We start from the raw sequence: 23,082 nt of genomic DNA, 5'->3' as shown, positions 1-23,082 counted from the left end.
AAACCTCAACCTGTTAGCTTTTATTTTAATGTGTTTTCTTTCCTTCTTCAAACTTTCATTTATGCATTCAACACATTGAGACTTAGTCAAAAATAAAAGACCTTTAGAATAAAAATATCTACAATGAAAGAAGCTCTGGTGCTTTCTCTCTCTCATGCTTTACAAGAGGAACAACAACATACAAATACATCAATATCGATATTCAACAAATATTTAGAGCAAAGTTTACATTTCCATGCAGAGAAATATGAGTTGAGGTTAACAGAAATCCTCCTGAGCAGTGACAGCCTCCATGGCTAAACAGACACAGGAAGGAGCGCCGCCTAAAGAAACTCCAACATCTACAGAACAACTCATGAGAAGATGTTAAAGCACATCCCATAATGTTTGATTGACAGCTGATCTCTGTGCAGTGAAGACATGAACAATCAGCTCTCAGCAACAATGATGGACACACAATGAGTTTAAGAAGTAGAAGAGTTCCTCAAATGACTTCAGGCTATTTCAGTTTACAAAACTCAGCTGTGGATTTATAACAAAGCCAAAATCCAGCATGTAGCGGCTGAGTGAATGTGATCTGGACTCTGTGGAGGAGAGTCATGGTTTCAGAGATGCTGTAGAACAGGGGTGGGCAATTATTTTTTACAAGGGGCCACTTCAGAAACTCGAGCTGTGTTGGGGGGCCGAATCAAAAATAAGTTGAACTTAATTCTGCTCAATATACCAATACTGAAAAGGTGTTTTACAGTATGTTAAAGATAAGAAATGAATGAGTGCTTTTGATTTTTGTTTTTCAGTTCATTTTACTTGTTCAGTGAGAAAAATCCAGTCTGTCTTGGGCTTGAACAAGTGCACGGAAATCTGGTTCAATGTCTGAGGTGGATATGCGAAGGACAGCTGAGAGGTGATCATCAGTGATAGAGGATCTGTATCTGGATTTGTTGAACTTCATCACTGAGAATGTCTGTTCACATATGTAGGTAGATCCAAAGAGGACCATCATCTTCTGAGCACGTCTCCTGATGTGTGGAAAGTTCTCCTCTTTCAGGGAAGAGTAAAACTCAGGCAGTGAGACTGACCTAAAGTGCTCTGACAGAAGTGTGTCAGACTGCAGGTCAATTAGTTCAAGCTGAACATCACTGGGTGCATCATCCACATGGCATGTAAATGGGGAAAAGATCATGTTCATTTCATCCTCAACTGTTTTGAAGTCTTTAAATCGCCTTGAAAACTCACCATGCAGTGCTTCTAACATGGATGAGTACCTCTGGAGGTGATCAGCTGATGGTGTGGCTTCCTTCAGTGTTGGCAAGTGCGTGAGAATGTTGTCCTCCATTTGGCTTGAGAGAAGCTGCAGCTTTCTCATGAAAGCCTTCACTGCACTGTACATGTCATGCACAAAAAGGCCCTTGCCTTGCAGTTTGACATTTAGTTCACTCATTAGTGCAGTCACATCTACAGCAAAACCAAGGTCTGCCATCCAGTCTGCATCTGAAAGCTGTGGGATGTCGTTTCCTTTCTTCACACAGAAGTCTTGAATCTCTTCTCTCAGGTCCCCTACTCTTTTCAGCACTTTGCCCAGGCTGAGCCACCTGACAGCTGCATGGTAGGGTATGTCACGATGTTCAGTCTCACTTTCCTCCAAAAGTGCAACAAACTGTCTGTGATTCAATGCTCTTGCCCTGATGAAGTTAACTATTTTAGTTACAACATCAACAACATGGTTAATTTTTAACACTGACTTACACAACACTTCCTGATGTATAATACAATGCAAAAATACCTATTTCTGCTCAGGGTTAATTTCTGTCACTTTATCCTGCATTCTCTTCAATAGTCCAACATTTTTCCCTGTCAGATTTGGACAACCATCCGTTGTCACGCCTGTCAGCTTGTCCCATTTCAGTCCCAACTTTTCCACACATGCATTTACCTCCGTGAACAAATCACTCCCTGTTGTTGTACCTTTCATTGACTGCATGGCTGCCAGCTCCTCCGTGATTTTGAAGTCTGTAGTTATCCCACGTAGGAAGATGAGTAGCTGGGCAGTGTCACGTACATCGCAGCTCTCATCCAAAGCCAAGGAAAAAAAGTCAAAGTTGACCGCTCTGTTCTGCAGCTGAAGCTCCAGATTTCCCGCGATGTCCTCAATTCTCCTCGTAACAGTGCGTCGGGAGAGCGGCACTTTCTCAAATGCCTCCTTTTTCTCCGGGCATATTAGTGTCCAACAAACACTCCTTAATGAACTCTTCGTCCGAAAACGGTTAACTTTTAAGACATAACTCGTCTTGACAGCTGCATCTCTGGATGTGGAATGTTTTGTGAAAATGTGTTGTTGGCTTTGCAGCTTAGCTAGCAAAGCATCCGACCCCTTTGCCCGCTCTTCCTCAGACAGGTTCTTGTATTTATCTGCGTGTTTGGTAGCATAGTGGCGACTCAAATTGTACTCCTTGAACACAGCGACCTGCGCACCACAAACTAAACACACAGCTTTACCTTTCACTTCTGTAAATAAATACTTAGCGGTCCATGTCTTGTTGAAAATGCGGCATTCAGTATCGATCTTTCTTTTTTTTCCCTTAGCGGACATTTCGAGGACTAGCCGGCCTGCATCACTCGTAGCTGTTACGGCATAAGCGTTTACGTAAATAAATAAAAAAAACAGCAGCTTCCTTTTCAAAATAAAAGCAACACAGTTAGAAAAGTATTTACGCCATGCAAGCAATACAGCTGTGTTGCTTTTATTTTGAAAAGGTTGCTGTTTTTTTTCATTTTGTTGTAATTTATGATCAACCTCACACGGGCCGGCCAAGGCCGGCCAACGGGCCGGATGTGGCCCGCGGGCCGTAAAATGCCCACCCCTGCTGTAGAAGGACAGAATACCTGCTCTGTGATCCAGGTACACTCCTACTCTGGAGGACTGAGGACCTGAGACGGGAGTGTGGATATTGTTGTAAAGAAATGAATAACTTTTTTTGTAACAATATAATGCCCAGGATTTGTCATTGAGTCCAAATCTACATTCACCCCCACCCCCTGCTCTGCTGATATTCTTGTATGCGACTGCTACATGAACTTCTCCCCCTCTCCGCTCCACCTCCCAGTAACAACGTCCAGTCAGACTCTCTCTACTCAGGACCTGAGGATAATTAGTGAATCTGTCTAGGTGACTAGAATAAGACTGTGGTTGTCCCATGTTTGTTGCTTTTCTGCTCCCCTCAGATAATAACAGCAGTGTGTCTGCTGTGTTTGGATCCAGAGTGATCTCCTGTGAATATTGTAAGAACCCAGCTCTGGTGGTGGGCTCTGCTGCTGACAGTAAAACATCCACTTCAGTCGGTGAGACGTTTGTCCATTCCTCTCTCAGGACGTCCTGTAGTTTGTCTCTGACTGCTGACAGGGCCGCCGTCACGTCCTCAAAGTAGCTCAGAGGACGGATGTTGATGCTGGATGAGTGTGTAGGTTCACTGAGGGCTGACAGTGAGGGGTAGCTGTGCAGAAACTGGTTGTGATCCTCTGTGTGAGACAGCAGCTTCAGCTCAGCGTCTCTCCTCTTCAGCTCAGCCATCTCCTGCTCCAGCTTCTCCTGAAGCTCTTTGACTCGACTCACTTCACTCTTCTGCTGGGATCTGACCTGCTGCTTCACATCAGAGCTTCTTTTCTCCATGAGACGGATCAGCTCAGTGAACATCTTCTCACTGTCCTCCACTGCTTTATCAGCAGAGCCATTGACGGCCTCCACCTCCTGCTGAAGCAGCTTCACCTCCTTCTCTCTGTCCTGGATTCTCTGCTGGATGTTTTGTCGACTCCCCTCCAGCTCTCTCTGCCTCTCAGTCCTTTCTGCTGCAGCTGACACTGTGTCGTGGCCTTTATGTCCGTCCACCGTGCAGAGATAACAGATACACTGCTGATCAGTGCGGCAGAACATCCTCATCACCTCGTCGTGACGAGAGCAGTTGTTCTCCTGGAGCTTCTTGGAGGGCTCCACCAGCTTGTGTTTTTTTAATGGAGCTACGTTATAATGACCCTGGAGGTGTTGGTCACAATAAGAGGCCAGACACTGCAGACAGGACTTACAGGCTCTCAGTGTTCTCCCAGTGCAGACATCACAGGCCACGTCTTCAGCTCCAGCATAGCAGTGATCAGCAGGAGCAGCTTGGAGTCCAGTCTTCTTCAGCTCCTCCACTAAAGCTGCTAACATGGTGTTTTTCAGCAGGAAAGGCCTCGGTTTGAAGCTCTGCCTACACTGAGGGCAGCTGTGGATCTTCTTCTCATCCTCTCCATCCCAGTGGGCTTTAATACACTTCATGCAGTAGCTGTGTCCACAGGAAGTCGTCACCGGATCCTTCAGTAGATCCATACAGATCGAACAAGAGAAGGTTTCCCGGTCCAGCTGAACTCTTTTCTGCGCCATTTCACCTCAGTGGCAGCGAGTGTCTGAGTTTCACTTCCTGAGCAGTGATGATACCTGTATTAATCAGGTGAAACAGGAGTAATGAGGACACAGTGCGTTATGTTTCCTTCCGGATCGCTTCTCTGGTTGTTTTATTACACAACAAAATCATTTAAACATATTAACTCTCTCTAATATGCATTTCATAAACAAACATTTCAATTGTATTTCAAATTCAGCAAACATCTCTTGTACCTCAAATACATTTTTCAACAGTATTAAACCTGTATTAAATACTACTCTTCTATATACTGCAGGTCAAAAGTAGCATATCATGACCCATTGAAACAGTCATGTGACAATTAAACTTCTGCCATTAATTGCATGTTACTAAAATGCATAAACTGGAGAATAATAATTATGTTAACACTCAGTATTTCAGTCTTAGTTTAAGGCGAGACACGGCAGGCAAAAACATCGTTTTTCCTGCACTGGTCAATTTTGGTCAAAAACTGGTGATTTTGTGCTATTTTGATTCCATAACATGTTTTCTTTCAGGCTTTTGGAAGGAAAACGTACAAAATACACATTTAAGTGTTTATTTTACTATAGTTTGTCTATTTGCGTCTGTAGATTTCTCCTACATTCACCAAAAGTTAGCATTCTAACGTAACATAAAGTACCGCGACCGCTGTTTGCACCATGTCTTCAGAGGTATCGTTGGAAAGCTCCGTCTCTCCTGCACAATCTCATCGGATACAAATATGGTCATTTCCTCTGTATCAGCAACCAATCGTGAAAGTGCAAAGGGGTCTTAAACCAAGAAACGAAATCAGATGCGTCACGTGGTGTGCTAAAGCACTTCCTGGTTAGCTTTCCGCTTGAAATTTAAATCTGAAAATGGCAAAATAACGGAGAAAAAAACGTTCACAGAGAAGACGACAACAATTGTCACTTGCACAAAGCAAGGTTATACAAAAAACAAATGACCCCGAACATGAAATACCTACACGGAGTGCGTCGATGCGCAAGCTATCATCCAGATAACAGGAGGGTTTAGCTAGCGTCACACTGCAATCTTTAAAGGTTGTTTTCTCAAAATGAGTTTTTTCTCCTACTCTTTCGAGTTTGAAATTTCCACTTCAGTAGCAGTTACATACACCAAACCTTCCAGTTATATTCCTATCAATATTATGAAGGCTTTTACAGAAGGGTTTGGTCATATATAATTCATAGCCTGAATTATATAACATTTTATACCTAAAAACATGGTGAAAATTGATATTTTAGGGCTGTTGACAGTATTTTCTGATTTATGGAGTGATACAAAGAGATATCCAAAATCCCTTCTGTAAAAGCCTTAGATACTAATATGACTACAAAATGAAACAATAATTTTGATCCTGGCTTTATCCAAAGTTCAGATTTCGGTTCCTGAAATGTGTTAAAATATGCGCATATTTCATGAGATAATGGTTCATTTGCATATTTAAACATGCTACTTCAGAAAACTTGTAATACAAAAAACAATTGCCTTATTGTAAGTAATTAACTGGAGACATTTTTAGCTGATATCTTTAAGTTAAAAAAAAAGTACCCTATTCACCTGGGGTGTCTCGCCTTAAGAAACATCCCAGTATTAACCTTACTGTTTTTACTAACAGTAACTAACTTATCATTTGCATAAAGTGCATATGTATTCCAAACTCACAATAACTATATCTTTAGCCTTCAGAAATAATGTCACACTTGTATTATTAACGCGGCAGACCCTCTTATTATTCATCCATGGGCAGACCACGTTGTCCCCAAAATGGCGCCGCACCGGGGAAGCTATGCTATTCCACACACACATTATTTCACCCCTTTAAACACGTAAACAGTACTACAAACACTTTAAACTGTTAGCGGACCATCACATTATATAGGCAAACCTTATGGGGCATTCATTATGATGTGTGCACAGTTTACTAACCTGTATTAAGCCGGCGAAACAGGACCAATGAGGACACGGTGCGTTGTGTTTCCTTCCAGATCGCTTCTAAGGAAACACCGGAAACGTCCGTCCCTCTAACCGGTACCCCAGAACCATTGTAGCGAACACAAACGTTCCGCCTCACTACTAACTGTGTTTCTCAACCCCGTTAGTGAAATGAAAATAAACAAATGTACAAAAGTAAATGCATATAACACTCAATAATAATACATATCTCTTTAATGTGGAAACACATCCCAGGGGTGCCACACATATGCACATGTGCCTGTTGATTGTGTATATATATATATATATATATACAAGGGTGTAACTTTGGTTTGAGAAGTGGGGGGGACACAAAACAGGGGGTCCTCCGCAATGAAACATTTTCTCAATTTAATTCCATTTCCTGCCTTTCTACAAATATATTAGGGACTATAGTGTTAAAGCTCCCATGTCATGCTTTTCCGGTTATTACCCGTCCCCTTGTGTGTTATGAAGGTTTTTATGCATGTAAACGGTGTGCAGAGTCAAAACCCTCAAAGTACACCCTGTAGCGAGTAAAACTCTAACACAGAAAATACCTCCCCAAAACGCCTCGTTGGAGATAGGTCACTGCCCATTTGAGTCTTCCATTTAGTTCCGGGTACCGCCTGATGTCATGCGGTACCCGGAACGAAATGGACCAATCCCGAAGAGCTATGGCCACACCAGCAGCGTCGTGTTCCTCCTCCAGAGGTTCGAAGAACCGGCATTTCACAGACGAAAGCTTCCAAAACATTGCCCAGTTTGAGGCCGGATATGCACAGCTTGTTTGGACCGTTTGGAGCAGGGGAAGATCTGGGTATACAACCTGTAAGTTTGCATTGTTATTTGTGTATTTATCAAACAAGACTGTTTAAATGTGTAAACTGTGTTGGACTGCTAAGCCATTGACACAGTGCTAACTGTGCTAACTAAGTTGCTAGAGTTTCCATATATCAACTCTAATATCAGCAGATGGCCTTGCATACATGTATCTCATAGCAGGAGAATGTCTGCATTCACACACAAAATACCTATTGACAGTATACTCCGGGTGATTTGCCGGTCAGTCGCGAAACGTAATTACATTATAGCTGGCGTAGCGATCTAACACACGGAGCTAGAGCTAGTTTTGATCAGAAAAACATTTTTGTGATGCTACGTTGCTAGCGTTTAAATATATCAACTACAATGTCAGCAGATGGCCTTACATGTTTGTCATGGCAGGAGAATGTCTGCAGTCACACACACGGAATACTCATACAGTATACTGTACTGTGATTTACCGTACATTGTGACCGTACATATACTGCATGTAGCTAACGAGGCTAGCTGTATGCTAGCGCAAAACAATGTATTCATGCAAGTTACATTGTATGACCGAACGTAGCAGAATACCCGTATACGATTGCAATTATAAACACGTTATTGCTAGCCTAATATGAACCACTAGCTTTTGTTCATAGTAGTTTTATTACACTGCATTATAGTTGCCTTTCCTCCAAGCTAACGTTCATATCGTGTTAGCTACCAAGGTAAACAAAGCTAGGTTAGCATATTAGCAGGCAAGCTGTTCATTACACAACTACTACTAACGAATCTAAAACAACTACGTTTCTCTAATATTTTGTGATTTGCATTTGATTTCGTCCAGCCAGATCCTGGCGGACAATCCATGACGGGGAAGGGATTCTACTACTACTGAGGGTGCTAAAAGGCACCGCACCGACTGTGCGCAGGCAAGATGCGAGGAGGAGGAATGGATGATATACCGTGTATATATGTATATTTATGTTCATTTTGTACATTTCTAAAAATAAAGTTTAATGGAAATACTTAGTAGGCCTATCCTTTCTTCCCTGAATTCATATATAGCAAACCATGATTTGATTTATCATCAAACAGTAGTAGTTTATAACGGGTAAAAATAACTTACTCTTTGTTATGAGAGTAGCTCGTAGGCCACAACGGAAAGACAAGGAGACATACACGAGTTTACAAAACCACGGCACATTTATTGTGGTAAATGCAGAGACAGGTGGTCGAGGGGAGAGGGTCGCTCAGTTCGTCCTTCTGCAGCCGCTTTGGAGAGAGACTCCGGGCCGCTGGGATTAATAGCACCGGCTACGGAGGTGTCCGTGATCGCGCTGATTACCCTCTTCAGCTCCACCCCACCGTAAGACAAAGGCCCTGAGGCCGTCACACTCTTCTATAACAACAGTTAAAAATATATATGTATATAAAATATACCGCTGTACCGACGCCATGATAAGACTGATGTTACGCTGAGAGCAGCCGGGAAAAGCACTGACATGGGCGCAGCCTCTCTGGTGGTTGACTAATCAGAACGAGTGGCCGAGCTGACCAATCGGAGCACACTAGGCTCACAGGGAGGGGGGGGCAAGAGCTCCAACGAGTCGTTTAGTGGAGAAAGTGAATACTGCTGAATACACATGCTTGACAGAGATGCTGTATGCGAAACCAATGTGAGTTTGGAAAATTGCACAGTATAAATCTATTTTAGTATACCTCAACAATGTAATTATGATCAGTGGAAATGGCCATGACATGGGCCCTTTAACAAATCCAAGAAAAATGTGTAGTGTATATAATGAGTGTGCACACTTATCTAGTATCCTATCCATGTGAACCTGTTTTATTTGAGATGACCTTACCTCCTGTTGGGGGGTCCGGGGGCATGCACCCCCGGGAAGATTTTTGTCTTTAAATTGAAGTTGAATGCATCAATCTGGTGCACTTTGAGGGCAACATTAAGAGATGTATGGATACAGCTCTCAACACTCAAATGAAACAGAACTGTATATATTTCAATAATCAAAAAACCATTAGAATATGCTCACAAGCAATAACACATCATTGATAAACTCCTCTCTATATCTTTATTTTACCTAGTCTGCATTCTTTCTTTTTATTTATGCATATTTGACTAATCACTCCCCTTTCAAACTGTGTTTTTTATTTTTGTACTGACCTATAGTACACATTGGAATGATTTCTTAACTTATTTTATATACAACTAATATTACATAGATGGAAATATTTGTTTACATAGATGACCAAACCGTTTGAGACCCACGGAGATAATTTAGACTACAGTTTACAATCTAATCCCTCAGAGAGTCCTTTAGCTCACTGAGCGGACGTGATCTCTCTCAGTCCCCCAGGAGAGAGCTCTCTCTCTCCTTATTGTTGAAACAGCTACTAATCTCCGTTAGCTCCGAGCTAGCACCAGATGCTAACAACAACCCACGTAACTCTCTCAGTCTCTCTCTCTGTCCCTCTGTCTCTCTCTCTCTATTTCTCACTCTCTCTCTCAGTCTCTCAAAGTCTGACAGGAAAGAGCTCTCCCTCTCCTTATTGTTGAAACAGCTACTACAGGGTTGCCAACTTTGGGTACCTGGCTGGAGTGAGATTGTGATATCATGGGTTTAATTCGGTTTAATTACACATATGCGCACGACATGACTGCTATCGTGTCAGCAGCGGGACCTTAGCATATATATAGGATATATATACAATATATACAAATACACAATAATGGACACAGACTATAAAGGGCACACAGTTTCATTCACTAATGAAAGTCAAACATGTTTGTTTCCACTGTTGTATTGTGTGCCTGTCGCGATAAGCAATTAATTGACTTATCAGTTTGAAAGGATGTACTTGAATTATTATTATATATTATCATTATGTCAGTGGTCTAAAATGGTCATACAACGGTGCCGACAATATTATCGTTTATCGCAATAATTTCCGGGAAAATGTATCCAACAAAATGAATTATCGTGAGAGGCCTATACATGAAACACACACACACACAAACAAATCTACAGACTTACTCCAAACTGCCAAATATATTAATTAACACACTCTCACTCTCATATACTGTACTCTTTGACTCTATGTTGGCCTAGTAGAACAATAAGCAGCAGACTTTTACTTTTTTATCATTTCTACTGGATCTTAGATCTGCGCATGCGCTCCAGAGTATTTTTGTTGGGTAATCTATGGTAGGGCTAACCCATACAGTGGTGGGGCTTAAATCAGTATTTGCAATGTAATTACATACACGCTCCCCCCGACAGTGAAACGCCATGCGTGAGGTTTAGATTATTTCCCTGTCTCAATCCAAATTGAACTGTATGAAATAAAAAGGCACATTTGTCTTGTAGTAAATAAAAAGGGCGACCTGGAGCCAATCCTGCAACAGGTGAAAGAGTTGACATGCTGAAAACCCAACCCCTGCAGGGGGGTCTGGGGGGATTCTCCCCCAGGAGATTTTTTAAAATCCTAACATAAAATAAACATTCTGGTACTCTCTTGAGAAGAAAAATAAATAAATCTATTACTACACATTTAAAAAAATGAATGCCATATTATTTTTTTGTTACTTTGTTCTGAAAGCTGAACCTGCTGCTCCTCACAGAGAGAAGAGGCTGTGTGAATTACTTTACATTGTGGATATGGATGGATAGCCCCCATTGTTCTGTGTGTCAAAATGAAAGACAGCCCACACACCTATCAATCATCAAACCGTGGGGTCTTATTTCATTACGTGTTGATTTCTATCAACACGTAATGTTGTATCGATGTATAGAGATGTACTACCACAAAAGTATTCTCCGTCGGGACTTCCTGCAACAACACCACGCCGTTATCGTGATTCTGATTGGCCAGAAGACATTATCAAAGATGTTCTATTGAGAAGACGATCACTACGTGACAAAAGTTTTCAAAACCGTTTCTAGTCTTCGTATTCTTGTTTTTGGCGTGAGAATAGTTTGGGCAGCGTGAGAGCGTGAGATTGAGAGTGAAAGCGTGTGTCACACGCCAGATGCGTGAGAGTTGGCAACCCTGCTACTAATCTCCGTTAGCTCCGAGCTAGCTAGCACCAAATGCTAACAACAACCCCCGTAACTCTCTATGTCTCTCTCTCTTTCTATCTCTCTCTCACAAAATGCGCTCGTGCCACACACACAGACGCTCCTCCGTGACGAGGACCACTTGCGTAAAAAATAAACACATTTGAAAAGTGGGGGGGACACAAACGGGATTTTGAAAAGTGAGGGGGACATGTCCCCCCTGTCCCCAGTGGAAATTACGCCCATGTATATATATGTATATAGGTTTCAAGGCTTTTATTGTCATTTGTACATAGCTACAGTGTAGATATGTCAATGAAAATCTTAGGTCACAGGCTCCTCCAACAGTGCAACACAATATAACAGATACAATAGTTAAAATAATGCCCCACCCTCCCTGTGAGCCCACTGTGCTCTGATTGGTCAGCTCGCCCACTCTGTTCTGATGAGTCCACCACCGTTACAGCGGAACATCAGTGATTATGTGTTACAATGGCGTTAGCAACCAGAAAATGACACCAATAATGACAAACAGCTGAGAATGCTGCGTGGGGTCTGGGTGCCGTGTTGGGGGGACGTTGCGGGGCTCGCTGCTCCGCCCTTTGAGGCTCGAGGAGCAGACAGTGTGAGCCAGAGATGGAGTACTCGAGTCCTGGACTCGGACTCGAGTCGGACTCGAGTGCCGATTTTCGGGACTCGTGACTCGACTCGACTCGCGCACTGATTGACGCGACTCGGACTTGGACTCGTGAATTATCGCGTACGCTGACTTGGACTCGGACTCGGACTCGTGAATCTTTCCCCCCATGATGACTCGGACTCGACTTGTACATTGACGCTCCGACTTGGACTTGGACTCGGACTCGAGCAAGTTTTCTATGGAGTCTGATGTCCTCTATCCTGGCGTGTGCACCGGCTGCGGCGAGTTGACGTACTGGGCCCCGCTATTCCAGTCTAAAGATGTCTAGAGACACACCCCGCATCGTGCTGTATGCTTTCACACATTCTGCTTCCACATTGGAAAAGAGCAGCGCAAAATGCTCTATGTGGAAACAATATTGAAGAGAAGGCTCCGTAACACATTACTCTAAACATCGAGTTCAGACATATAGGCTGTCTTGAACACTATCATCAGACTAACGTGATCTAATCAATACATAAAGATTCAGCCGATAACACGAAAGCATATGGCTACTTAACATGCAGAATGATGTCATTTTGCATGCTAAGTAGCCATGTGCTTTCTGGGGCTAAATCTTTATCAGTAAACCGATTTAACCGGTAAAAGTTCCTTCAAAATAAGAGTCCCGATCTTATTACTATCAAAATAAAAGTGCAAAACGAAAACTTTACCATAGGAAAATATTGGCATACAAATATAATCACTTCTCTAAAAGGTAACTCATTTTAAACATAGTTTATATATAATAATAATAATAATAATAATAATAATATTCATATTAGTAATAAGCTTTATATTTGTATAGCACCTATTACAAGAATTGTAGCCAAACTGGCTTCACAGCAGTTCAATAGACAGATTAGTATAACATGACAGGATAAAAGCAATGTAGAGGAGCAGCTACATTTCAACACATATATCCATGAAGATTAATACATGAAGACTTGTGACTCGGACTTGACTTGGACTCTTCTTAGGTGACTCGGACTTGGACTCGGACTCGAACACAGGTAATGATGACTCGGACTCGGACTTGACTCGGACACTCCTTGGGTGACTCGGACTTGGACTCGGACTCGAACACAGGTAATGATGACTCGGACTCGGACTCGACTCGGACATTCCTTGGGTGACTCGGACTTGGACTTGGACTCGACTACGACTCTCCCTTGGTGACTCGGACTTGGACTCGGACTCGAAGAGTGGTGACTCGAGAGTGACTTGGACTCGTGAATTGGTGACTTGACTACAACACTGTCAGAAACAATGCCCGACTGTTTTGGACGTAATATGATCGGTGTTTACATTAGCATCGCTAACACTCAGAGCTAACCTGTACTGGAGAGCATGTGTGTGAAGAAGCAGGAAATAAAAAGGAACTCACCTTGTGGTATAACCGGCAAGAGAGAAAGCCTTTGAGCTCCATACTGTTTCAGAAACAATCCTTGATAATCCATGATATGGCGTTTCATCACGGCAGAATTTAGTTTAGACAGTAGCTGCCGGGTCCCGTATGAGCTCAGCCCCCTCCTTTTTTAGTTTTTAAAGCTTTATACCCCAAATCTGCACTTTTGAAACAGGAAGTGAAATAGAGGGATATGAGGCATGGCTAGAATGGGTGATCTGTTTGGTATTTTGAGCAAAACACTTCATAGACATGTTTTTTATATATTTGTATATATCTGAGACCTATGCTATTGGCTACAAATAGCATGATAGGTGACCTTTAAGTTTCTGCCTCATGTTGTTATTGTATTCATGTTTCTGTGGTCTTCATTTGAACTTTTGTTCTTTCTTGTGAAGCACTTTGTGGATTGTATTTCTGTGAAAGGTGCTATACTAAATAAACGTATTATTATTGTTATTAAAGCCTGCGCTCGACAAAGTTGGAGCGAAGACCTATTGTAATCCTAGGATTAATTTGTCTTATTATTATTTAAAAGAAAATTCTACCAAATGAATTGCCTTTTTGAGGGCCTTAGAATGCTTAAAAGACGGAGATCTCTTTGAACACTTGTCGGGTCAGGTGTAAATATATTTATATTGGGGGTTTCATAAGTGGCGCACACAAAATGGCTTTATAGCGCCCCCTAATTATTATTATTATCCCCCCCCCCCCCTGTAGCAGAGCGCTCGTCGGCAGGCCTCCATGGCCTTCTCTCTGTTCGGGGTGCTGCTGGCTCACGGAGAGCTGAGGAACAACAAGCTGAGTCAGCTGTTCGTCAACCTGTGGAACCTGAGCCAGAAACATGGACACAGTGAGACCAGAGTGTCACACACACACACACACGCACACACCTCGCACACACACACGCGCACACACACGCACGCGCACACACACACACACACACACACACACACACAGTGAGACCAGAGTGTCTATGAGTACACACACACACACACACACACAGATCTCACACACACGCGCGCACACAGACACACTCTTTATTATTGTAAAGACAGAAAACTCTCCTATTTTTTACTTTTTCTCACACACACACACAGACAGATCTCACACACACACACACAGTGAGACCAGAGTGTCTATGAGTACACACACACAGACAGATCTCACACACACGCGCACACAGACACACAGACAAACTCTTTATTATTGTAAAGACAGAAAACTCTCCTCTTTTTTACTCACTCTCACACACACACACACACACATTTCTCACACAGCTGCATCTATGATTGTTTCGGGATGTGCTCGGGCTTCTTGGTTATCTAATTTGACACTTCCTGTTTGAGGTTCAATAACTCCCGCTGCCCACAAGTTGGTTTTAAACAGCACTTCATTTGGAAGTGGGGAGTGGGAGGGTGTGGTAATTCCTGTCTGCTATCTCTATCACTTCCTGTCTCCTCTCTATGACTTCCTGTTTCATCTGTCCATGACTTCCTGTCTCCTCTCCTCTGCAGGTCAGGACTCTGGACTTCCTGAAGCTTCAGTCCCAGCAGGCGGACATGTCTCACCTCTCAGAGACGGTGCAGCGCCTCGCTCTGCAGACTCGCACCTGAACAGGTCGCTGCAGCGAGGAAGTGTAAATACCAGATATCAAGAAGAAGGAGAAGAAGAAGAAACGCCTTACTGTATTTTGTGTGAGGACACTTTGTGAATACTTAATTTTACATATTTAGTTGGACCAATATAAACAGTATTAATGACTGAAGCTGTTCTCGTGCCAAAATCCCTTGCTTTTGCAGTCATTTACCATAGATCAATAAAACTACTGAAACCTTAAAGAAAAGTATTCTAAGTTGTGTTCTTTGCTTTTATTCAGTGTCAAATTTTGCAAAAAACTTTGATTACTCCACACGTTTTCTGGTCTTCTGTCTCTAGGCCCAATTGTGTGATTTTGTCCTGATATTAAAAGTATAGAATTTAAGAAGTTTCTAGCAATGTGATGAAACTATAAGGTCCTTTAAGTCAGTATAATGAACAAAATCCTCAACAAAAGGAGTTTGATTTCAGCCTTAAAGACCACAATCTCATTATTTTGAGGTCCTAAATCCTTTTCTCAAGAAAATGTGGTATTATTTGGAGAAAAGCCGTTATTTTTGCGAAAGATTACAGGAACTAGTTTTTTCCGTTCACTGTCAGAAATGGGCTTCCATAAGTGAGCAATATACTGTGTGCTGTTAAAGGTGGGGTGGGTAGTTCACTTCAGAAACACTTTTTGTTATATTCCATGGAATGCTCTTAAAGGTAGGTAAGAATGGAGAAACCAGCTCGAGTGCGCTCAGTGGCGGTTCTAGAACATTTTACATGGGGTGGCAAAGGGGGGGCAAGAGGTCATGCCAGGGTGGCATGGGAGGGCGGACAGTACGTGGTATTTGATACTGTATATATAACCTATTTATTGTTAAATCATGCCCTAACACAAGTGTTCTTAATGCACAAGAGAAACAAGGTGTTCAGACCAACAAACTCAAATATAGTATAAAACAGCAGAAAATACTCATGATACCCTAGAACTCTGCTTACTGTAAGTAGCCTACAGTAAAAGTACTTAGTTATAATGAAGTACACAAATGACATCACCCATCTCTTCAGAGAGCTAAAGGGGAGCTGTGCAGCAACACATTTCAATACATATTTGTCAATACTAAGAACTGCTAGATTGTGCTGCTGTAATGGAATATGTATGTGAGGAGAATAAGAACATAGCATGTGGTCCAGCTGGAGTCTCATCCGCCTCCTGATCCCTGCCTCTGTCCCTCTTTCTGACACTTCAGCTTTATTCCTCACATACATTTCTTCTTCTTCACTAATGTCTTCATCTCCTCCTCTTCCTCCTGCTCTGACTCTCCTGGTCTCTTCATCTCCTCCTCTTCCTCCTGGTCTCTTCAGTGAACTCTCTTTTCCTTTTCCTCTTTCTGTTCATCCTGATCACTTCTCAGATGTCTTTGTGTTGTTGTTGAATCACTCCAGCTACTCTGGCCTGCAAGAGTCTACTTGTGAAAAGCACTGGTACAAATGCTTGTATAACTTCACACGTTAGGGCCAGCTAATAAGCAGGGCCGTCCCTCTCTACAGGCCGACCATGCAGACTGCGTGGGGCCTCATCTTGCGGAGGGGGCCTCATCTTGCGGAAGGTGCCTCAACTGAGCCGAAAATGCGGCGCGCTTATGCGGTGCAATTAGTGTGGCGCGGCTCCACTAGCTTGAGGGAGGGGACAGACTGAGTGATGATGAACACTGTGCTTTGTTTCAGGAGGTAACTCAGTTATTCAATCAGGAGAGACGGTTTTGATAAGAATTAGTGATGTGTCGGTCGCGAACGAGCCGGCTCTTTTAAGTGAACGACGGGAGCCGGCTCGCGCCCGCGAACGAGCCGTTTTTTTGTTTTTGTTATTTTTTGTTAAGTAATACAAGACAGAATGATATGATGATCTCCGCGCTACAGCTGCTCCGTGCATGCATGCAGTGACATGTAATATCCAAGGATTAGAGACTGTTGGATGCTGCTGTTTTGAGCATTGCAATACATTTATTTGTATTATGTTTTTTTATGATTAGAGACGGTTGGATGCTGCTGTACTGAGCATTGCAATATATTTATTTTCACTATGTTATTTATTTATGATTATCCTTGGGCTCAGCAAAGATTTGATGTCAGCTGTTGCTGTCTTTTTTTCTATAGTTAATACTGAAATAGAGCCCTGCTGTTTTGTCAGGGCCTTTTCTTTAAATATAATTTTAAAATGTCGATACAGTAGCCCCTTTTTTAAAATGTCTATGCTTAAGTTTTTATAGGTGTTGCTATCTGCTTTGTGTAGCGTGGTTCTACAAGCAAGTCAGTGCATTCATTGGGTGGTATCAGAGAGATACAAGGGTCTGTAAATGCAATGAAAACAATTGGCCACATGCAGCAAATAATTGATATTAAAAATGTCATTTTTACTTTTGAATACTTCAGTACAAAGGATGTATTGAATAATTTAAGTGATATGTTTACACATATAAATCATTAGTCAAAACAGGGCTACATTTGATTGAATTATAAAAGGTATATATATATATATAATATGTGGTAAACTGAAGAGCCGTTTGGGAGCCGAAAGAGCCGGCTCTTCTTGGTGAGCCGAGCCAAATGATCCGGCTCACCAAGAAGAGCCGGAATTCCCATCACTAACAAGAATACATATTTATTGCCAGGAATACACAAATGAATGTGATGGAGTTTTGGTGATTAGGCCCCGTTGTGCAGGAGTATCATTTGGGAGGGGAGAACCGATCTGATGAAACCCCCCCGGGGTCTAGACCCTGATGGTGGTGAATGGATAGTTGGGGTCGGTCTGAAGGGGAGGGGCTTAGCTTGACCCTGGTGGTGGTGAATGGATAGTTGGGGTCGGTCTGAAGGAGGATTGCGTCGAGTCACCTGAAATGACAGCTGTCAGAGGGGAAGAGCAGATTTAAAAGGGTTAGCGGAGCGCTATGATAGGCTCTTGAGAATAGAGCGAAGTGATTGGTTAAGCTGGGGAGTGACGCCCCCGATCACTTATTGAGAGGAGAGAGAGAGTAGTAACATGTAAATAGTAAATGAATGAGTAAAGACGGTCTTCCTGGTTGAACTTGCGCTGAGCTTCATTTAGTCTCAGATCACTTCCACATGTTCTCCATCAGCTTCGTATGGCACCTTGGACATAACACAAGAAGAACATCCTGTTTTTGTTTTTGAAAGACAAACCTTTATTAATGATCTAAACATTTCATTTGATCACACATCCCATCAGTAAAGTCTGTTGAATGATTTCATGATCAGTTTCACTTTATCCACACCATACATGCGTTTCATTTCAAACAGAATCATACATGATTTCCTTATTGATTATTATCATAAGTTATGTTCTATAAAACATCAGAGTACCCACTTTCTATTTGGACAACAACAACAACAATTAGTCTGCAAACAAATAACATTTTATTTCCCAAGCAAAGACTCTAAGCTATTTACAGGAGAATAATGAATGATGGACTTATTGATTATGATCATGACAGGAAGTAATATCATTTTAAATAAACATGTTATGATGAAATAAGTGTTATAACCATCTGGGAACTCATTTGTAGTTAATTTGGGCAACAATAACATTTAATCTGTCAAAATAATACATGTGATTATAAATGCCTCTATTGTTTTAGAAAGTGGGCAGAATAAAATGTGTAGAATAAAAGAAGCTGCTTTCTCTCTGAAGACTCGTGCATTACAAGAGAAACAACAACATGAATCAAAAGAAATATCCAACACATATTTAGAGCAAAGTTTACATATCAGTTCAGGTGAACAAGGATCCTCCTGAGCAGTGACAGCCTCCATGGCTACACAGACACAGGAAGGAGCCGGAAGAAAGTCCAACCTTTACAGAACAACTCATGAGGAGATGTTGAAGCACATCCCATCATGTTTGATTGACAGCTGATCTCTGCGCAGTGAAGACATGAACAATCAGCTCTGATGGACACACGGTGACTTTAAGAAGTAGAAGAGTTCCTCCAATGACTTCAGGCTATTTGAGTTTACAAAACTCAACAATGTTTCCATTATTATAAAGCCAAAGTCCAGCATGTAGCGGCTGAGTGAATGTGGTCTGGACTCTGTGGAGGAGAGTCATGGTTTCAGTGATGCTGTAGAAAGACAGAATACCTGCTCTGTGATCCAGGTACACTCCTACTCTGGAGGATGGAGGACCTGAGACGGGAGTGTTGATACCGTTGTAACAAAATGAATATCCCTTTTGGTCATACACTAAGGACCAAGATTTGTCATTGTATCCAAATACACTTCCCCACCCCCCTCCTCTGCTGATATTCTTGTATGCGACTGCTACACGAACTCCTGCCCCTCTCTGCTCCACCTCCCAGTAACAACGTCCAGTCAGACTCTCTCTACTCAGGACCTGAGACCATTCAGTGAATCTGTCTGGGTGACTAGAATAAGACTGATGTTGATCCATGAGTGTTGCTTTTCTGCTCCCCTCAGATAATAACAGCTCTGTGTTTGCTGTGTTTGGATCCAGTGTGATCTCCTGTGAATATTTGAAGAACCCAGCTCTGGTGGTGGGCTCTGCTGCTGACAGTAAAACATCCACTTCAGTCGGTGAGACGTTTGTCCATTCCTCTCTCAGGACGTCCTGTAGTTTGTCTCTGACTGCTGACAGGGCCGCCGTCACGTCGTCAAAGTAGCGCAGAGGACGGATGTTGATGCTGGATGAGTGTGTAGGTTCACTGAGGGCTGACAGTGAGGGGTAGCTGAGCAGAAACTGGTTGTGATCCTCTGTGTGAGACAGCAGCTTCAGCTCAGCGTCTCTCCTCTTCAGCTCAGCCATCTCCTGCTCCAGCTTCTCCTGAAGCTCTTTGACTCGACTCACTTCACTCTTCTGCTGGGATCTGAGCTGCTGCTTCACATCAGAGCTTCTTTTCTTCATGAGACGGATCAGCTCACTGAACATCTTCTCACTGTCCTTCACTGCTTTATCAGCAGAGCCATTGACGGCCTCCACCTCCTGCTGAAGCCGCTTCACCTCCTTCTCTCTGTCCTGGATTCTCTGCTGGATGTTTTCTCGACTCCCCTCCAGCTCTCTCTGCCTATCAGTCCTTTCTGCTGCAGCTGACACTGTGTCGTGGCCTTTGTGTTCGTCCACAGAGCAGAGATAACAGATACACTGCTGATCAGTGCGGCAGAACATCTTCATCACCTCGTCGTGACGAGAGCAGATGTTCTCCTGGAGCTTCTTGGAGGGCTCCACCAGCTTGTGCTTTTTAAAGGCAGGCAATTCATAATGAGGCTGGAGGTGTTTGTCACAATAAGATATAAGACACACGAGGCAGGACTTACAGGCTCTCAGTTTTCTCCCAGTGCAGACATCACAGGCCACGTCTTCAGCTCCAGCATAGCAGTGATCAGCAGGAGCAGCTTGGAGTCCAGTCTTCTTCAGCTCCTCCACTAAAGCTGCTAACATGGTGTTTTTCAGCAGGACAGGCCTCGGTTTGAAGCTCTGCCTACACTGAGGGCAGCTGTGGATCTTCTTCTCATCCCCTCGATCCCAGAAGCCTTTAATACACTTCATGCAGTAGCTGTGTCCACAGGAAGTCGTCACCGGATCCTTCAGTAGATCCAGACAGATCGAACACGAGAAGATTTCCCGGTCCAGCTGAACTCCTTTCTGCGCCATTTCACCTCTCAGTGGCAGCGAGTGTCTGAGTTTCACTTCCTGAGCAGTGATGATACCTGTATTAAGCAGGTGAAACAGGAGTAATGAGGACACAGCATGTTGTTTCCTTCCGGATCACTTCTCTGGTTGTTTTATTACACAACAAAATCATTTAAACATATTAACTCTCTCTAATATGCATTTCATAAACAAACATTTCAATTGTATTTCAAATTCAGCAAACATCTCTTGTACTTCAAATACATTTTTCAACAGTATTAAACCTGTATTAAATACTACTCTTCTATATACTGCAAGTCAAAAGTAACATATCATGACCCATTGAAACAGTCATGTGACAATTAAACTTCTGCCATTAATTGCATGTTACTAAAATGCATAAACTGGAGAATAATAATTATGTTAACACTCAGTATTTCAGTCTTAGTGTAAGAAACATCCCAGTATTAACCTTATTGTTTTTACTAACAGTAACTAACTTATCATTTGTATAAAGTGCATATTTATTCCAAACTCACAATAACTATATCTGTACTGGAAATATTCTGTGTGCGGGAGCCTTTAGAAATAATGTCACACTTGTATTATTAACGCGGCAGACCCTCTTATTATACATCCATGGGCAGACCACGTTGTCCCCAAAATGGCGCTGCACCGGGGGAGCTATGCTGATACACAGACACACTATTTCACCCCTTTAAACACGTAAACAGTACGACAAACACTTTAAACTGTTAGCGGACCGTCACATTATATAGGCAAACCTTATGGGGCATTCATTATGATTTGTGCACAGTTTACTAACCTGTATTAAGCCGGCGAAACAGGACCAATGAGTCCACGGTGTCATGTGTTTCCTTCCAGATCGCGTCTGAGGAAACACCGGAAACGTCCGTCCCTCTAAGCGGTACCCCAGAACCATTGTAGCGAACACAATCGTTCCGCCTCTCTTCTTCTTCTTCTTCTTCTTCTTGTCTTTAATGGCGAATCGCTTCCACTTGGAGCATATATCGCCACCTACTGTTGGTTTATTAAATGTTTATACTAAATCCTTGTCCTCAGACCAGTGCTTTTGAGGAATTTGAAGATCAACTTGTTTGCTTCATTTCTTGATTTACTTTCATATATTGACTTGAAATCCATGTCCTTGATGTTGAGTTGTTCCAGTGCAGTTTTCAGAATGAGTCTTTGTCTGTTATAATCCGGGCAGCTAAAAAATACATGCTGTATTGTCTCTGGTTGTTGGCAACCATCACAATTGCCATTTGGATGTTTTCCAATCAGATGCAGTGATGAGTTTAATCCAGAGTGACCCACTTTTATCCTGCTGTTAATGCTCTGTTCTCTTTTACTACTCCCCCAAGTGCTTCCCGTTCCTACTTCCCTTTGTATCCGGTATAAATGTCTTCCTTTGGTGTTACTGTCCCATAGTTTTTGCCATTGTTGCTTGATAACAACTTTTGTAACAGATTTGACTTCTGCTCTACTGATGGGTACCATAATATCAATCTGGTTTGCTTTCAAACCACATTTTGCCAGTTGATCCACTACCTCATTCCCTCTAATACCCACATGCGCTGGAACCCACACAAATTGAACAACAATTCCCAGATGAACTAACCTAAACATGATGTGTAAAATTTCATGTAAAATATCCTGTCGACATTCTGAAGAGAAGTTGTTTATACTCTCCAGAGCTGCACTGGAGTCAGAGCAAATGACCACTCGCATTGGCTGTATTTCCTCTACCCACTGAAGTGCTAGTGAGATAGCCATCATCTCTACTGTATATACTGCGATGTGATCACTCGTCCGCTTTCCCACTTTTACTTTTAATTCGGGAACATAAAATGCACAACTAGTTTGACCATTTTCTGGATTTTTGGATCCATCAGTAAATATTTGTATAAACTGCCCATATTGTTCATGTAGAACAGTATTCACATAAGCCCAGTGGCGGCCGGTCCATAGGGGCGCTAGGGGCGCCGCCCCACCTCTTCCCATATTGATAAAAATAAATAATAATTAAAATTAAAATAAAAAAAAAAAAATATGTTTAAAAAAATATATATGTTTTTATTTTTATTTTTAATGAACAAGGTAAATATTATATAATTGGTATCAGTAAAATGTATAATCTACAATAAAATCTCGTTTAAAATTGTGTTACGATGTCTAAAGTTACTGATAAGTCACATGTTTCCTGCCTGGCCTTGCCCATGCACCTTCTCTCGTCTGGGCGCTAAGAGAGGAGCCTTCAACCAGTGCAGCAGCAGCCACCAGCAGCTGACTGTTGCTATCTGTAACGTGTAAACTATGCCGCGAAAATATAATTTCAGCCAATTAGCGTCGTCAAAGATGACGGTCACCGGGCGCCAATGTCAGCGCCCAGTGCAGTCTGTGAGTAGTTTGGACAGTGACTCGTATCCGGTTGACGCAGTAGT

The 23,082-nt window shown here is 42.4% G+C and overlaps 3 protein-coding genes across 3 annotated transcripts in view; 1 reads left to right on the top strand and 2 right to left on the bottom strand.

Moving 5' to 3' along the window:
• Nucleotides 1-23,082, top strand: part of LOC117500356 (tripartite motif-containing protein 16-like) — a 215,503-nt gene that overhangs the window by 72,588 nt on the left and 119,833 nt on the right. The window lies entirely within an intron of this gene.
• On the bottom strand, nucleotides 500-4,414 carry LOC117500115 (tripartite motif-containing protein 16-like). Its single transcript, XM_034152813.1, has 2 exons — nucleotides 2,856-4,414; nucleotides 500-614 (listed from the first exon to the last, which is right to left on the bottom strand). Exons 1-2 carry the CDS (start codon nucleotides 4,412-4,414, stop codon nucleotides 500-502), a joined length of 1,674 nt encoding a protein of 557 aa, XP_034008704.1.
• On the bottom strand, nucleotides 18,271-21,583 carry LOC117500360 (tripartite motif-containing protein 16-like). The gene is made up of 2 exons (XM_034153220.1): nucleotides 21,444-21,583; nucleotides 18,271-20,694 (listed from the first exon to the last, which is right to left on the bottom strand). The coding sequence occupies exon 2, from the start codon at nucleotides 20,636-20,638 to the stop codon at nucleotides 18,974-18,976; it is 1,665 nt and encodes a 554-aa protein (XP_034009111.1). The 5' UTR covers nucleotides 20,639-20,694; nucleotides 21,444-21,583; the 3' UTR covers nucleotides 18,271-18,973.

Source organism: Trematomus bernacchii, unplaced genomic scaffold (assembly GCF_902827165.1).
Source record: "Trematomus bernacchii unplaced genomic scaffold, fTreBer1.1, whole genome shotgun sequence".
NCBI lineage: Eukaryota > Metazoa > Chordata > Actinopteri > Perciformes > Nototheniidae > Trematomus > Trematomus bernacchii.
The sequence above is the reverse complement of the archived record's forward strand: the minus strand, read 5'-3'. Positions and strand labels throughout refer to the sequence as shown.